General features: G+C 34.8%; 1 protein-coding gene and 1 pseudogene across 7 annotated transcripts in view; both read right to left on the reverse strand.

Moving 5' to 3' along the window:
- The window catches only part of USP34 (ubiquitin specific peptidase 34), a 318,270-nt gene that overhangs the window by 104,436 nt on the left and 194,400 nt on the right, over positions 1 to 19,434 (reverse strand). For all 7 annotated transcript variants that reach the window (XM_077134328.1, XM_077134324.1, XM_077134325.1 and 4 more), the window contains 3 exons: positions 5,727 to 5,849; positions 5,497 to 5,580; positions 4,926 to 5,012 (listed from right to left, as the gene is read on the reverse strand). In XM_077134328.1, coding sequence (XP_076990443.1) covers positions 4,926 to 5,012; positions 5,497 to 5,580; positions 5,727 to 5,849 — 294 coding nt within the window. The remainder of the gene's footprint in view (positions 1 to 4,925; positions 5,013 to 5,496; positions 5,581 to 5,726; positions 5,850 to 19,434) is intronic.
- On the reverse strand, positions 393 to 4,145 carry LOC143660874 (tyrosine-protein kinase Yes pseudogene; annotated as a pseudogene).

Here is a 19,434-nt window from a genome sequence, read left to right on the forward strand (position 1 = left end):
TAAAAATGATCTTACTTCATGTTTCATTTCTACATTTTAAATGGAGTTTGCACTATTATTATTATTCTGAATTAGTTTCCTTCCTGAAATCAATTATATTCTAAAAGAGAAAAAAGTCATTATTAACGTACATTTAAAAAGTGAATGCAAGATAAAACAGAAATTTAAAAACGTTTCGAGTAAAAGCTGTATTACTGGAATAAGTGTGAAGCCTTATCTTCGCTATTTTGAGGCTAGAACACTCATGTGTATACTAAGAAAATTATAGTCATACCTTATAATTCTTAAAAAGTCTCAGAAAATAGATAAGTGAGCAGCTTTGAGTGCAGCAAAGCCATTTTGTCAGTCCAGGACATCGACATTAAACATACATTCCATCCATCTACCTGTAAAGATTTCATATTTTCTTTTCTCATATTTCTTTTAAATACATTTTTCTCTCTTAGTCTATATTCATTAACAACAAAAGTGCATACAAGTCCCGACTCTAGTGATATAATCTGTAGCACCCTTTACCATAAGTACATATTGGAAACATCTACAGTACTGGGTCTATTTCCTTGAGAAAGCATTGTTTAGATTCTGGGTCTTATCTTCCATGCTATCTAAAGATTATAAGATTTCCCCTTAGATTGGACAGTACAATTTCAATCATATTTTGCCTTCTTTTTAAATCAAAGCAACTTTATAAAAGATTAACTCACTTTCCAGTTATCTTCATTATTCTAATTTAAACTATTCGGAAAACGGTTAATGTGAAAAATTTCTTATTCTACTATTCAGTTCCATGAGTGAGTATTAAACATAGCACATTATACTTCCAAATTCCATTGTTGAGATCTAACATTTAATAAAGTTTTAGATGCTGTTTATATTCCTTTTTGCTTCCAAGAAACTTAGCCCATCTCCATGCAAAAGGAGGCATATATTAAGACTGCATATTAACTGTTCAATTTAATGAATGTAAGAAATTTTTAAAAACTGGAATGGAATTGTTTGATCCCATGAAGTTCCTTGATTTCAGATTTCATCATGGTATAACTTTTTATGTCCCAAGTTTTGTTTATAATGATAAATAACTTTCCCTTAATTCTGAGTTTGGGAGAAAAAAGGAGAGGATTTATAAACAGTAGGCCTTGTTGCGCTTCATCGTCATGCTATCACTCAAACTTTGATTAACATCTGGGCTATACCTTCTTTGGGCCCTGAAATAAGTTGGAAAATTCATCATCGGTTTAACACTTCTAAGAAAAAAAAATTTTTGTGCAATCATATCTGGAATTCCAGTTTACCATTAAAAAACATGCACAGTGAAGATTTTCTTCTTTTAATTCCTGTACACAGTGAGGAACTTTACAAAAGTTCTTTGTATTTTGGTAGATTTGTGCATAATAGGCTTCTTAATTTGAATTTTCTCCTGGCTGGTACTGTGGCTCCATAGCAGTGAAGTAGTCTTCCAAGAAGGAGTAAATATAGTCACTTGTCAGTCATTCATCAGGGTCCTTCTTCCAGCGAAGTTGAATTCACATAGGGATTCTGGACAGCCATAAAGGCAAGGAATCCTGTATCCTCGTTCCACAGGCTCTAGCACTTCACAGTTTAAGGTGCTGAGATGTAGTACTCTCTCTGCCCTTCATTACCAGCTTTGTCTGTAGAATTCCAAATGTCTACACCTCAGACTTTATTGTAAATCGAACATACAGTACAGCCTCAGGAGCTGTCCATTGTTTGGAAATTTGGCACCTTCTCTTGCAATATATTCATGTCTTCTACTAACCTTGCCAAACCAAAATCTGCTGTTTTGCACACAAGGTTTTCTCCTACAAGAATATTAGCAGCCCGAAGGTCACCGTGAATACAGTTCGTTCTCTCAGCATATGCCATGCCATAAGCAATCTGAGCAGCCACATTACCCACTGTGGGAGCTTCAAATACCTTCCATCTCCCTCTTTAAGGAAATCTAGTCAACTCCCTTTTGACATAAATTCAGCAACAATGTAAATTAGCTCTTAGATACAACAGCATATACGGGAACAAGTTAATCATGTCTTAATTTCTTCATGATCTGAGCCTCTTGAAGAAATGCTTCTGGCATCACTATACCTGGTTTTAGTGTTTTGATTGCTACTTTTGTGATTCAATCACATGTTCCATCCATACTTCACCAAAATATCCTCGTCCTAGTTTAACTTCTAGCCACAAACATTCTTGAGGGATTTCTCAAGATCACAGTTCGACAAAGTTGTCAACTTACAGCATAAAACATCAGAAATTGTGTAGGGTTCAACAACTTTTGCAGAGTATCCACTGCTGTCAAGTTTTCTAATTTTGTAGTATTTCACACTGTCACCTCTTACCTCATCCCAATCACAAATAGAGAGGGAATAAGCATCTTTAGTAGTTTCACTCTTTCTTACCAAGAATATATCTCACTGATTCTCATGATTCAGAAGTAATCTTTCAGCATCTTTTCTCCCCATTTTGCCAAAGTACCATCCTTCTGCCTGAATGGAATATGCTGGTGCTCCACAATTGCAAGGGATATAACCATTCTTTCCTGTAGCAATTTATCTTGTTTCCCACCAGATGCCTTCCATATTAATTCTTTGAAATCTTCCACCCTTCTTAAATGAAAGGTAGTCTGTAGTTCTTGCTTCATAATCTATAAGGCCACAAATACAGTAACAGCACCTGTTAAACCAATAGGATATGAACCTGGCACTACCAAGAATGAGGAAGATGCTCTTCCAAAAGGTGTCACCCCTGAGGATCCTCCAAATGGTGTTTCGGGAAGATTGCTGAAATTAACAGAGGGTCCCTTTGCAAATGATGAGGGTGACGCTGCAGTGTGTTCTGTTCCATAAAGGCTGACACTGTGCTGACAGACTCCGGAGTGTTTTCAGTTCTATATTTAATGGCTGGACTATTGCTCTCTTTACTTTTAATGCAGCCCATTATCAAATCTGTTTCTTCACATCAGGCACTGTCAAGGGAGCTCAGGTCAGGGGGGTGGGGGTGTCAATGGTGACAAGGTATTCAGCCTCCTTTATCCTTTAGCTCTGCATCCAGGGACACAGGCAATGGTGACCACCACATGGGTTTTAATTGATATTTCTCCAAAGAAAATAAACAAATGGCCAACAAACATATGAAAAGATATTCAACATCATTAGTCATCAGGGAACAGCAATTGAAAACTATGATGAAATACCACTTCACACCCATTAGGATGGCTATAATCAAAAACCACAGACAATAATATGTCTTGGGGAGAATGTGGAGAAATCAGAATCCTCACACGCTCCTGGAGGAAATGTTTAGCATTGCAGCTGCTTTGGAAAACAACTAGGCAGTTCTTTAAAAAGTTGAACACAGAGTTACTATATGACCCCTCAGTTTCACCTATAGGTATATATACCCAAGACGCAAACATTCACAGCAGCAATAGTCATCCTAGTCCAAAAGTGGAAAGAACACAAATCAAATGATGATTCTCCCTCCCTGAATTTTAAAAAAGTCACAGCTGAATACACATTTTACCAAAAAAGGTATATCATAAACAATACTCATATAAAAGATGAATCAAGATCATGAGCATTAGGGAAATAAAATTCAAAACTAACATGAGACACCACTTCACATCACCCACTAGTATAAAGAAGAGACAATAACAAGTGTTCACAAAGCAACAACACTTAGGTATATATTCAAGAACAGGGAAGAGCTACGTTTTTATAAAAATTTGCACACAAAGGTTCATGATAGCAAAAAAGTATAAGTAACAAAATGCATACCAGTTACTGAATTGATAAGCAAAATGTATATTCACGCAATGGAATATTATTCAACCACAAAAAGGATAAAGCACTGACACATATTATTTTCAGGGATGAACCTTAAAAACACTATATTAAGTGAAGTCAGGTACAAAATCACACATTATACAATTCCATTTATGTGAAATGTCCACAACAGGCAAATTCATCAAGACAGAAAGACTGCCAAGTGTCAAAGGCATAGTGGGGAAAAAATGAGGAGTGACTGCCAATGGACATTTTGGAGGTGCTGAATTGAGTAACAGTGATGAATGCACAACTTTGTGAATACACTAAACACATCTTCTAATTGAACACTTAGAAAGGGTGAATTTTTTTTTTTTTTTTTTTTTTTTAAAGAGAGAAGGAGGAAAGGAAGGAAAGAAGGATGGAAGGAAGGAAGGGAGGAAGAAAGGGAAACATCTTTAAACATTTTCTTGTTTTATTATATTTTGTTTGTTTGTTTGTTTTTTACATGGGCTGGGGCCGGGAATCGAACCGGGGTCCTCCGGCATGGCAGGCAAGCACTCTTGCCCGCTGAGCCACCGCGGCCCGCCCCCATTTTTGTTGAAGACCAAGACTTGTAAAATACTATAAAAGATATTGCAGCCATGTCCAATTGCTATGAAAATTTCTAAAAGCTCATTCTCAATTTCTGTACCTATCTCACCACAAGATTATTCACAAGGGTTTGCAGACATTTTTCAGTAGTACTGTTTTAAGGGAAGAAATACTCAAAGCAAAAGGAAACAATGAAAAAGAATGCTTCCAAAAATTTAAAACAGATACAACTGTTCAAAAAAGGAACCAAACTTTTAAGTTGTAGAAATATTATTATAAAATATTATTAACCTAAAGGAAAAATGCTTATGAATTATTCACAGATCAGTCATCATTTCTAGAACTTAAACGTTTTTTTAACAGAAGAGATGAAGAACTCTTATTCCACAATTAGTTTACCAAACACTGTATTTTTTTTCTATTTCCACTATACTTCATATTCTCCTTTATTACAAAGATACACCAAAAGTTACACATGCTGTTGGAAATGAATGTTTTAAAAGGGATAATAACAACTGTAACAGACTGAAACAGTTAATTTCCACTTACCACAGTCCATGATTCCTGTTCTTTAGGCTCTAGAATTCCAGAATTAAAAATTTCTAGTAACTGTTGAAGTCCTCCAGCAGTAACAAACTGAAAGTAATTGTAAGAGAAAAGCATTATTTGTAAACTGCTTGTTGATGCAAGAACTGGACAAATATATACATAAAATATTATATATATCTTTCATCTACTTAATTACTCCTTGATTTAAACCACTGAAATAACGTCTATATAAAGTAACATAAACCCTACTATCAAAATTTTTAAAAAGGTTTACCAAAATCTATAAATAAATCTTCATATTTCATTAACCATTCAATTCCAGACATTGGAATGTCCTTACAGTTTTCAATGGAGGGAAAAAAAAAAATCAGTGCTGAAAATGGGAGCTCCTGGAGATTAAATAATTTCAGTTTATATTATTATCATTTAAAGTAATAGAAGATTTTCTAAAATACATACTTTATTTTAAATAGCAAATTAGTTTTAAAACAATTTATGGTACATCTTTTTAGAAAATTACAGATAAATTATTTATCATCAGTATACTGTAAAACACATAATGTGTTCAAACCTTGCAACTCCAGGAATTTTTACTATTTTCCACTTGATCCTCACTTGAATCATCTGAATCTGGATAAAGATCACTATAACTTCCCTGTGGGAAAGGTAAAATAAATGAATAAATAAATAAAGGAGGAAGGGAAGCAGGAACAAAAATTATTCTAGAAAGAAAAAGATACATTGTAATTTTGATAGAGAGAAGGTGATAAATACTTAATGACATAATGTAAACGCAATTACCGTAGACTCTCTCCTTATTCTTCTGTTAGGTTTTCCCAGTGCTTCAATAATCTCCAGGGCATACAATAGTTTATGGGCACTCTTAATTTTGAGAAGTTCTTTCCAATTAAGTCCATCATTACTCTTAAATTAAATAAAAAAGAAAAAAGTAAGTTTCCCAGGCAAATTTACAAAAGGAAACCCCAAAAGTAAAACTCTAAATAAACTGACAGTACTAAAGATTTTATGTAAAATATACTTTGAAATTTAGTCAAACATATGAAGATCAATTTTGTAATTGGTACCAATAGTATGCTTAAAATATCAATTACTAGTCATCAAATTGTCTTAAAATCAATGAAATTAATATAAAATGGGAAAAAAACTGTAATCTGTTAATCTTCACAACAGATGAGCCAATTTACCAAGTTCCCAATTAAAAAGAAATAGCACCTTAATTGTATATATGAACTTTTAAAGATGTAGATGAACTAGTTAAATTTAATACTTAACTTACAGCTACACATTTAAAAACTAATGTACATACTTGAATTTAGAACTATTAGTCTTTCCTACCCTCAATTTAAGAAATAATTTTATCTGCACTTATACATCTTTGACAACAATGTTCTTACTCAAACTACTGTGAGTCATCAAACCCCATTTTCCTGAATCTACCTTCTTCCATTCTAAATTGTATGAGATACTTGCAGAGTGAAATTACATGGTAACATCTTAAATCATAGATAACCTTTAGCCTAACATTAGGTTATCTGCTTTTTCTTTCATCCTATAATTGCTATATTGATGGTCTCCACAAATTAACCCCTTCTTATACAGCTTTTTAATAACTACCACTTTAGAATGATATCTAACACTTTTACATTGAAGTCATATCTGTAGGAAAGAACTACCAAACACATATTAAATTTTTTTACCTCATCTACTCCTAATTTTATCAAGTGACTTTTATAAGCATCCAAAACACAGAGATGCAAGTAATTTCACCTTCGTATGTTTTTGTCTCATCATTACTTTTGTGATGGAAAATGGAGTAGTATTTGGAACATTCAGTAATACGAAAGGAACAAATATAAAGGCAAATCATGATTTTCTAAAGATAACTTTAGAAAGCATTCTGGCATTGTATTGAACCTATACTAATTGGCACTTTTAAGCTATAAAAGGAGCAAAAACTCTATTCAGATTTACTGAGGGTATGGGACAAAAAGCAATCTCAAACACTGCTAGCAAGAAGATAAACTGGTACCATTCTTTAGGAGTATAAAAAGCCCTGATGCAAGTCTTTTGAATGAGCAAAAACACGCAAATTTAACCCAGGGAATAAATGGAAAGAAGTAAGGAAAACTAAGCGTATCAGAATGTCAACACCACCTTATAAAAGCAAATATTGCTAACAATCTCAATACAGGAAAATAGGGGGTTACTTAAATCAATTATGAATTATAATGGCACATGAGGTACTACAAAAAATAAATACATATCTTATGATAGAAATATGTTCATGAGACAATTGTCCAACAATTGGAAATTATTAGTTACGTAAAAATAATTACAATATAATACAATAATATTCACATAGGGATTAATATTATAGTAAAATATCTAAAGCAGTGATGCTCAGACTTTTGGGTTTCAAACACAATATAGATATATATATTTTATGTGAAAGGCACATATTGTTAACAATTTGCTTTATCATCACACGTAGAGACTTGTTTAAGAAGATTATCAAGATCAATTTCTAGCACAACAGTATGAGGGAGGTCCATAGATCAGTCCACCAGTAAAAGTGGTGAAAATTATTTTAAAAAACAACCATTTAAGGGGGTGCAAGGGTAGTTCAGTGGTAGAATTCTCGCCTGCCATGCAGGAGACCTGGGTTCGATTCCTGGCCGATGCACTTTCCAAATGAACAAAGAAATCAACAAAAGCAAAAAATTCAACAAATGGTGCTGCAATAACAGGATACTCACATGGAAAAAGAATGAAACATGACCCCGCCATACAGCATACACCAAAAAACAAACAAACAAACAAAAAAACACGACCATTTACAGCCTCTGGAAATGGTCCTGTATGCAAAAAAACAAATGAAGAACTATAGAAAATCTACGAAAATTTGGTAAGAAAGGTGTAAGAGTCTGTGGAATTTGAACCAAAACCATTCCATCACCCCCTTCCCTATCCCAGCTCAGCAAGGCAAAGACATCAATCACTCCAGACTCATGCAGTAAGTCCTGAAGACTTGACAATGTTTCTCACTTTCCATGTTATATCCTGATACTGATACAGATCATGGAAACAACCAAATTTACTTGTCAGCAACCTACCTTGCTCTAATGCTTCTCTAAAAATATATGTGGTCAATAAAAACAGGCTTTAAAAAGAGAAGCAAGGTAAGTAGGCAAATTATGTTCTATACGTTATTTAACTTAACCTAGTAAATGTGAGACAGGAAAAAATTTCTCCTATGGTTTGTGGTTGGTGATCCCAATATAAATCAATTGTCAAATCTTTTAATTTCTGGAAATAGCTTCATTTAGAAAATACTTATGAGAAAACTAGGGCCTAGACTGTAAGCTCTTATAGCAGTCACACTTACTCCTAAGCTTTAATGGTTATTTCTAAATTCTAAGATGCTTAGATCTTTAACCTGGTAGTCCCCTGGAACTTTGGTTATCTGTGTCATACCTGAGTCTAAGACTTAGAGTTCTCCAGTTGTAGAAATACTAAAGAAGCAACATTACTCCATGTAGAAACTGTTAAAGAAGCTGAAAATGATTAGACTTCAGTTAGGGATATAAATGAGGCTAAGCTGGTTAAAGTAAATCAGAATACAGGGTAAAAGATGATATTGTCTGTACTTTAAAACTTTCAGTTCTGTGACCAAAGGAAGATAGATTTATTTTGTTGAAAATTTAAATTTTCTGCGGCATGATATCTAATTTAACCTGTCTGTTCACTTTATTTAAACAGACTAACTCAGCTTTATGTGGCACGGAACCTAGAATATGGAAGGAGCGCTTAGTATTCTGAACAAGTTGGTGTAAGACTGTGTTGTATTTCAGAGTGCTTGGGGCATAAAATAAAAAAGTATTTGCAAGGTCTCTTGACAGACTGAGGAAAGAAAGCATGGCAATATTAAATTTCCCTGCGTGGGGAACTGAAGCAGTAAGGGCTTGAAAACAGAAGCTAGTTTTCCATAAGAATTTTTCTGAAATAAGAATTATATTCTATACTTTGTGCTCTGATTTTAGCTCCCACCATGCTGTTCTTCAAAGTCTTCAGTGAAATCATACAGCAAATGTAGGGCAAAAATATCTGATGGTCTTAGAAGGCTTGGAAAAAATCTATTTTTTTTAATATGGTGTTTTCCTACCCCGCATGAAACAAAATATTATAATAAAAAGAATGTCACAGGAAAACAAAAAAAAAAAGGATAGAAAATTTGCTGCTACCAGACTAAACTTAAAAGAAGTACTGGGAGAAATTCTTCATGCTGAAAGCAAGTGACTGCAGGCAATAAGTGAAACGTAATTATACCAATTAAGGTAATTATATCAAAAAATATAATACAGTTACATATTATTCTTAATTTATTATTTGAAGAGCAACTGTATAAAATAATACATATAAAATAGACTACTGGGTTCTAAATATATAGAAATTTAATAGTGGTTATATTCTTGCCCAATAAAAGCACAAAAGAAGTGGGTAGAAACAAAACGTTAATGAGGAAAAGAAATGACAGACAGTACAAGTCTCAAATTCAAAAGGATAAAAATAACACAACGTTTTCTGACAACAATGGCATGAAATTAGAAGTAAGTAATGGGTAAAACTTGGAAACTTACAAATATGAAAAATTAAACAATATTATCTGAAACAACTAATAGATAAAGGAAGAAACCAAAAGACAAATGAAAAATACTCTAAAATGAATGAAAATGAAAAGAATATGACAAAACTTATGGGACAAAGCTAAAATACTCACAAGGACATTTATAGCTATAATGTCTACAGTAAAAATAAGATTACAGCAGAAATTAATGAAATAGAAAATAAACAAAGAAAAATCAATAAAATCAAAAGCTAATTCTCTGAAGAGATCAATGATATTGACAAATCTATTTAGATAGTGTGAGAGGAACAGAAAGAAGACTCAAATTATTAGAATCAGAAACAAAACAATTTCATAGAAATAGAAAAAGATTTTAAAGGAATACTATGAATAAATGCATGCCAACAAATTATGTAACCTTGATAAAATTGACAAATTCCTAGAAAGACACAGACTACAAAAAATTGACTCAAAAATATATAGTATGTGAGCAGACCTACAACAAGTAAAAAGACTGAATCACTAATCAAAAAACTACCAACAGAAATAATATTAAGAAGATGGTACTTTTAAGACGCTCTAGGATTCCAACTGACAGAATCACTTTCTTAAAGTCTCCAAAGTAGTTAATGGGTAGCAACAGCTGAGAAAATGCCAAATCAGGAAATAGGTGACTTTAAAATAGAAGGGGGTGGGCCATGGTGGCTCAGCAGGCAAAGTTCTCACCTGCCATGCCAAAAAGTTGAAAACAGTAGGGAAAGAAGAGTTGGAAGTAGTGACACACACAGACTTTTGCACACTGATATTCATAGCAGCATTATTCACAATTGCCAAAAGATGGAAACAGTTCCAGTGCCCATCAACAGACAAATGGATAAACAAAATGTGGTATATACATACAAAGGAGTATTATGTGGCAGTAAAATGAAATGATGTTCTGAAGCATATGACAACACGGATGAACCTTGAGGATAAAATACTGAGTGAAATAAGCCAAGCACAAAAGGACATATACTAAATGATTTTGCTTTTATGACCCTGGTAAATGTAAACTCAGAGGTTTGTAATACAGATAACAGGGGACAAAGAGATTAAACGTAAACTAGAGATGGGTGAACAGTTAGCTAATGAGGTTGAACTGAAATATAAAGGAACAGATAGAAGTGAAGGTAGTTCACTGGTAGGTCTGTACATAATACTGGCATATTGAAGGTGAATATGATTCAAAGGGGTTGTGTAGAGCCATGTACCACAGCAATTAACACCACAAGGATAAATACTTTTTTTTTTTTTTTTAACATGGGCAGGCACCGGGAAATGAACCTGGGTCCTCTGGCATGGCAGGCAAGCATTCTTGCCTGCTGAGCCACCATGGCCTGCCCATAAATAAGTTCTTGCATGATTTCAAAAGTGTGAATCTTGTACAAAGAGATTATAATATCAGGGTATGGGGAAAAACTACTATCGTACACTGTGTGCTTATTTGTTTTCATCTGGAAATTAAGTATGGTTTAAGGTGATATATATATACAGGTGCCAAGTTGACAAGGGGTGGACTGTCATGGTTAGGGACATGTGTCAACTTGGCCAAGTTGTGGTACCTGTTTATCTGATTGTGCAAGGGCTGGCCTGTCTGTTGCAATGAGGACATTTCATAGGATTAGATCATGATCACATCAGCTGCATCCACAGCTGATTCCATTTGTAATCAGCCAAAGGAGAGTGTCTTCTACAATGAGTGATGGTTAATCTAATCATGGGAAGCCTTTTAAGAAGGACTCAGAGGAGACAGGCCCCATTCCTGATTCCGTTGGTGAGCCTCTCCTGTGGAGTTCATCCAGACCATCCATCGGAGTCGTCAGCTTCACAGCCTGCCCTGTGGATTTTGGACTCTGCGTTCCTGCGGCCACGTGAGACACTTTTATAATTTTTATTTGAAAGTGTTCCCTGTTGATTCTGTTTCTCTAGAGAACCCTAACTAATACACACACTATAGGCTATGTTTAAAAGGAAGATGTTAACAGTACCACAGCAATACCAGGGGTAAATAACTGGGTGGGGAGGACTAGAGTTAAGGGGAGGTCTGGATTTTCTATTTGGTGAGGGTGTATTTACTGGTTATCCTTCACTTGGGAACAATGAAAATAGTCTAACATTGAGAATGTTGATCATTATACCACTACGTGAGGATAATGTGGGACATGGACTGTTGACTTTGGGCATTATACATGATGCCCAATGGAGGAAGGTAGCTGAAGAATACACTAGGTAGAAAGGTGAACTGTGGTGCATACATATAATCAAATATTGTGCTGCTACAGAAAGGAATGAAGTCATGAGGAACGCAATATGGTGAATGAACCTGGGGGACATTGTATGATGCAAAATAAACCAAAACCAACAAATATTGTATGTTCGCATTTAGAAAACACTTAAAAGAAAATTGGGGCCTAGATTGTAAGCTCTTATAGCAGTTACAATTAGTTCGGAGATGTAATTGTTATTTCTGGATTTTGAGAGCCTGTGCTATATATGTATAACCTGTTATTTCTCTGGAATTCTGGGTACCTGTATGACAAGAGTAGGTGTTCTGCAGGTCTAAAAGGCAGTGTGCCACATATAACAACTGTTAGAGAAATTGAAAAAGAGATTAGTATTCAATTAGAGATGAGTATAAAGCTGACTGGGTTAGAACTAAGGTAAATCAGAATAAAGGGATAATAAGGATACTATCTTTATTTTAGGACTTCACTTATTATCTATGAGACCAAAGGTTTATTTTGTCCAAAACCTAAATTTTCTGCAGCACATAATCTAACTCAACCAGTCTGGACAGATGTTTTAAACAACCCAAACACATGGAGCCCAGAATGGGAATGAGGGCTTATAACTGTGCATAGCTTAATGTAATGCCCAGACACACCCCAGAGTATGTTGAGCAGATTATTAAAAAGTATTGGCAAAGACCCTTGAGGGATGGGAGAAAAAATATGGATCTATGAAACCCCTGATACTGTGTCAAACATTAGGAACTCCCAAGTCAATAGGCCAAGCCCTTGATCTTGGGGCTTGCTGTTGTGAAGCTTAATTATGTGGCAGTGAAGCTAAGCCTATCTATAGTTAAACAAAGAGTTACTTCCAGAGGAACTCTTTTGTTGCTCAGATGTGGACTCTCTCTCTAAGCCTAACTCTATAAAGAAAATCATTACCCTCCCCAATACATGGGACATGACATCCAGGAGTGAAAGTCTCCCTGGTAAGGTGGGATATGACTTCCAGGATGAACTGGCCCTGGCACTGTGGGATTAACAATGCCTTCCTGACCAAAAGGGGGAAAAGATTTTTTAACAAAATTAGGTATCAGTGGCTGAGAGAGTTCAAATAAAGTCAAGAGGCTATTCTGGAGGCTACTCTTATACAACCTTCAGCTAGATATCACCATTTATCATAGTTTAACAAATTTCAACCCAAACCATTCCTGCCAATCCTAAAGAACACCTAGGGCTCTATCTTGAGATTTTACAAAGGTCCCATGCACTATGATTACTTTGCAGAAACCTACATCCTCCAGATGGGTTCCTATGCCAGAAAAGTTCCCAAACCCAGCGGGGCTAGTCTATCTAGGACACCACTACTTTCATCCCCCTTCCTATACTATTGGAACCTTTTTCCAATTTGAAAAAGTTAGAATGTGCATAGCCCAAATACTTGTAAAGACTGGGAGAAAGATCAAAGGAGAAGGTGGAGTTATAACAGAGAAAAAGGGATTTAACAAATAAGTGTGATTGCTGAATCATCATACTGATATTTCTTTTTAGTCTCTAGTAGCTTGGAGGAGCTAGAAGGAAAAAACTAAAATCGTGCAACAATAATTAATACCAAACTCTGATACCCGTTCTATAGCAAATTGCTGCAGTGTGCTTTAAACTTTATTGCTCTTTCGTATATGTTATTTTTCAGAAAAAAAAACTAAAAAACAGTGGGAAAACCTTGTGGTGCCTTTACTGGCACTTTCGATAGTCCTCCCCAGCTTGGTACAGTGTCAAACCAACATTCCCAGTACAAGTCTCTAGTCCCAGATTCAGAAGGAAGCAGAGTAACACATATGTATATATATGTGCATGCAGGGATACAAATCCATTGGGTGGCAATCTAAAGAGCTGATCAAGGTCACTTGTCTCTGTGTTTCTTGTTCCAGAAATTACACCGGGCATGGAAGCACTTGACAGGCCACTAAAACATCATTAAAAAACAATCAAACTGAAACTATCTGGAGCAAAGAAAGTATACCAGTTAAGACATATAACATACAGCCCTGGACCAGGAGGAAAAACTGGAAATTCGCTGGGGATATGTGGAGCATTCCAGTAAACAAAAATGATAAAGTGACACTCAGCTGGACGAACATATGGGCAGGACAAGACACATGCTCAGAAAATACCAGTAAGGACTCTATGCTTTCACCCAATACTGTTCTTATAGAGTCACTGAAAAGTTGGCTAACCAATGAAAATGATCACCAGCACAGACCCAACTGCAAAGTCTGGGAAAGGTGTTTTTCTTTCGGTTTTTGTTTTCTTTTGTTTTGTCAGCACTGGCATTCAAGGAAATCTATGCAGTAATACTAGGTTTACTAACTAAATAACTATGCACTAACTAATGTTTAAGGAAAGGAGACTTCATTAAAAACATACGTCAAGGGATAGTCTATATATAGTTTGGAAAACGCACTAAGTACATACAATATGGACTTCAACAATAAGAAAGTGAAATGTGTGCCAGTAGCCATGTTTCTTGAAATTGACTGTATAATGAGCTTTCACAATGTGACAGTGAAAACCTTCTGTCTGATGCTCCCTTTATCTACCATATGGACAGATGAATAAAAAAATACGGATAAAAAATAAACAATAGGGAGAACAAAAAAGGTTAAAATAAATCAAGTAGGCTAAAATACTAGTGGTCAATGAAAGGGAGTGGTTAGGGGTATGGCATGTATGAGTTTTTTCTTTCTTTTGCTGGAGAGATGCAAATGTTCAAAAAAATGATCATGGTGATAAATATACAACTATGTGATGATATTGTGAGCCACTGATTGTAACCACATCAAGAATGTTTGTATGTCAAGAATGTCTGTGTGTCTGTTCGTTGTTTATAACAAAATACTTTTTAAAAAAAGGGGGGGGGGGTAGGAACAACAAACCCTTGACAGGGAGAAGAATCTGATTTCCAGAGTTAACACCTCACAATATTCAAATGTTCAATCTGAAAACAAAATATAAAACAAAAAGAAATAGGGAAAGATTTCCAATCAAAGGGACAAACTGAAGAACAAGAACCACAGATGAGGAATGTAAGACACTGGACATGACAAAAAATCTAAAACTGCCTTAAATAAGCTCAAAAAGCTAAAGGAAAACACAGGTAACTAAAGGAAATGAGGAAAATGAAATAGGATTAAAATAAGAATTTCGATAAAGAGATACAAATTATTAAAAGTAACCAAACAAAAATACTGGAAGAGCCAAAATTACAAAAACTGGAATGAAAATTCCCTAGAGAGATTTAAAAGTAGACTGGAGAAAGATTCAGACAAACTGAAAATAGGATAACTGAAGTGATGCAGTCTGAAAACAGAAAGAAAAAATAAAATAATATAAAAAACAACATGGCCTATCGGACCTGTGGGACAGTACAGTATACTAGAAGACACATTATGGAAGTCCCAAAAGGAACAAAAAAAGAGGCAGAAAGGATAGCTGAAAAAATAATGGCTGAAAACTTCTCAAATTTAATGAACATATGAATATATACATTGTTCTAGTTTGCTGGCTGCCAGAATGCAACACACCAGAGACGGATTGGCTTTTAATAAAAGGAGATTTATTTCGTTAGTTCTTCAGAGGAAAGGCAGCTAACTTTCAACTGAGTTTCTTTCTTACGCAGAAAGGCACAGGGTGATCTCTGCTGGCCTTCTCTCCAGGCCTCTGGGTTCCAACAACTTTCCCGGGGTGATTTCTTTCTGCACCTCCAAAGGCCTGGGCTGAACTGCAAGTGCTGACATGAGGTATGCTGAGCTGCTTCGGTTGTGCTAAGTTGAACTCTCTCATTTAAGCACCAGCCAATTAACTCAAACATCATTCATTACAGCAGGCATGCCTCCTAGCCAACTGCAGATTTAATGAGCAACAGATGAGGTTCATGTACCACTGGCTCATGTCCACAGCAACAGAACTAGGTACCTTCACCTGGTCAAGCTGACAACTGAATCTAACTACCACACACATCTAAAAAACTCAATGAACTCTAAAAAGGATAAACTTAAAAAGATCCACACCAAGATACATTATAATGCCAAAGAAAAAAAGAGAATACTTAAGGAAGAGAGGAGTATGTCATATACAAGAGACTGTAAGTAAAATCAAATGCTGATTTCTCACCAGAAAACACAGAGGCAAAAAGGGAGTGGAATGACTTGTCAACTGAGAATTTTTATCTAATAAATCTATCCTTCTAAATTAGAGGAGAAATTAAGACATTTCCATAAGACAAAAGCTGAGTGAATGCCTCACCACTAGCCTGACCCTAAGGCAATGATTAAAGGAGTTTTTCAGGATGAAAGGAAAAGAGGACAGACAGTTGTTCAAAGCTATATAGAAAAAATAATGATCTGTGGTAAAGGTAACTACATGTAAATATAAATGCCAGTGCTACTGTATTTTTTCTTTGTAAGTATATTTTTTCCTCTTACATGATCTAAAAATAAATGTAAAAAAAGCAGTTTATTTAACTATGGTGCTGGTTACATAATATATAATGTAATTTGTGACAAGAACAGTTAGAGGAGTGAGGAGGCAGGGGGCAAAGGAACATGAGTTTCTATATGCTATTAGACTTAAGTTGCTATCAAATAAAATCAAGTGAGATTCCTAAAAATTTAGTGTTATATTTAAACACCATGGTAACAACAAAGAAAATACCTAAAAAATATGCAAAAGGAAATGAAATGGGATTAAATGGTTCACAACAAAACATTAACACAAAACCAGACAATAATGAAAGACAAAAAGGGACAAAGATACATAATTTCTAAAAAACAGAAGGAAACAAATCCTGCATTCTGAGTAATTACTTGAAATTTAAACGGTTTAGACTCTTTAATCAAAAGGCAAAGATTGATAGAATAGATTAAAAAGCATGATCCTGCTTTTTTTACAACAGATTCACCTCAAATTCAAACATGTAAATAAGTTGAAAGGGAAAGGATGGAAAAATACATACCATGCAAGTAGTAACTAAAAGAGGTACAGAAAATAGTATCAGACAAAACAGACTTTTAAGGCAAAACTGTTACAATGGCAAAGAAGTATGTTATATATTAACAAAAGGGTTAATCCATGAAGAAAATATATCAATTATAAACATATATGCACCTAAATATATGAAGAGCACCAAAATATATGTAGTAAACATTGACAAAGTTGAAGGTAGAAACAGTCACTTCTATATTACTAGGAGACTTTACCACACCACTTTCAATAATGGACAGAACATTTAATTAGAAGATCAAAAAGAAAACAGAGTACTTGAACAATATTTTAAGTCAACTACACCTAACAGACATTTCAAAAACAGAAAATAGTCCTCTCAAATGCACATGGAACATTTTTCAGGAGAGATATGTTAAGTCACAAAAAGAACTCTCAATAAATTTAAAGAGAATGAAATCTTACAACAATAGAATGAAGCTAGAAATCAGTAACAGAAGGAAAAATGAATAATTCACAAATATTTGGAAATTAAACAATTCAACCAATCAATATACCAAGAAAGAAATAACAAGAGTTAGAAAATACTTTGAGATAAAGAAACTAAAACATAATGTACACTAAAAACGTGCCCCTCTGTTCACACATTTTCCCCTTTCCTTTCCCTAATATGCTCTTCTGTGATCTCTTAGTAGACCCAAAGCAAGATAGATGTTTACAGGCAACTTTCTAGAGGTTCCTTGGAGAAGACAGATCAACCCATAATCCTTTGATACTACCTTGAACATTCTTGTTGAGGTAATTGGACTGTTTGAAAAATAATAGTAAATGATTGACAAACAAACCACAATGTACTAATAAAAACTTATGGGATGCAGCAAAAGCATTGTGCAGAGGGAATTTATTGCCATAAAGACAATCAAAATAGAAGAACTATCTAAAATTAGTAATCTGGAGAAATTTAGGAAAAAAGAGGACAGAAAAGATTAAATTCAGAAACGAATCTGGAAAAACAGCAGAAATGGAAAGGATTATAAATAGAGCCAATGAGCAATTAATTGTATACCAACAAATTGGATAACACAGATGAAATGGGTAAATTTCTAGAAACATACAAACTACACAGACTAACTAAAGAAGAAAAAGAAAATCTCAACAGATCTATAACAAGAAAGAGATTGTATAAGTAATCAAAAACATTCCAACAAAGAAAAGTCCAGGACCAGATGGTTTCACTGGGAAACATCCACAGAAAAAATAACACCAAAGGTACTCAAACTCTTCCAAAAAATTAAACAATAGCGACCATCATCTTAACTCACATTATGAGGCCAGTATCACCCTAATTTTAAAGTCAGATAAAGCCAACACAAGAAAAGAAAATTACAGATCAAAATTTATTGAGAACATAGTTGCAAAAATCTTCAGGAATATACTAGCACACCTAATCCAACAGCACATTCAGAGGATTAAACACCATGATCACGTAAGGTCCCCAAAGGACAGGCTTGATGGCTGAAGAAGCAAAGGAAATTCTCTGTTCTTCCTTAAAACTCTTCAAACGGATTAAATCCAATCTGACTGACTGGATTATCTCCCTTGCAGAAGACACACCCATTGTTAATTGTAGATGTAATCAGACACAGCTGCAGTCAACTAGCTGATGATAATAAACCAGTTTCTGCTTATCAACCAGCCATGAAATATCCTTACAGCAACTGCTAGGCCAGTGCCTGCCTGATCAGACAACTGGGCATCTTCACCTGGCCAAGGTGACACCAGAACCTAACCATCACACTAGGTAAATACTGAAGAGAAAAGAAAACATACGTCCACACAAGAACTAGTACAGAAATCTTTATAGCAGCATTATCCGTAATAGCCAAAAGGCACAAACACCTCACATCTCCATTAATGGATGTACAGATAAACAAAATGTGTTCTATCCTTGAAATAGAATATTGTTCAGCCATGAAAGCAAATGATGTATGGCCTCCTATGACAACATGAATGAACCATGAAGACATTACGCTAAGTATATGAAGCCAGTCACAAAAGATCACATATTATATGATCCTATTCATATGAAGTAGATTAGTGGTTGTTTAGGAAGGAATGGGGAGGTTGGGGGTAGATGGGGACAAAGGTAAATAATATGGGGTTTCTTCCTGTGCTGATGAAAACACTCAAATTCACTCTGGTTATGTGTGCATACATACGTAAATATACTAAAAATAACACAATTGTATACTTCAAATGAAGAATTTATGTTATAGGAAAAATCCCAATAAAGGTGCTAAACAATGTAAAGTAAAAGGCCCAAATAACCCTAAAGATTGGGAGAAAGATCAAAGGAAAAGGTGTAGTTATAACAGACAAAACAGTATTTCACAACGGAGTATGACTGCAGAATAATTATATTAATGTTAGTCTACAATATCTTGGAGCAGTTAGAAGGATACGCCTAAAATTGTGGAATTGCAGCCTACACCAAACTCAGAAATCTGCTCTACAACTTATGTGTGGTGTGCTCTCAAATTTATTGTTTTGTATATATGTTATTTTCACAATAAAAAAAAGTGACAAAAAAAGCTTT

Source organism: Tamandua tetradactyla, chromosome 17, assembly GCF_023851605.1.
Source record: "Tamandua tetradactyla isolate mTamTet1 chromosome 17, mTamTet1.pri, whole genome shotgun sequence".
Taxonomy (NCBI): domain Eukaryota; kingdom Metazoa; phylum Chordata; class Mammalia; order Pilosa; family Myrmecophagidae; genus Tamandua; species Tamandua tetradactyla.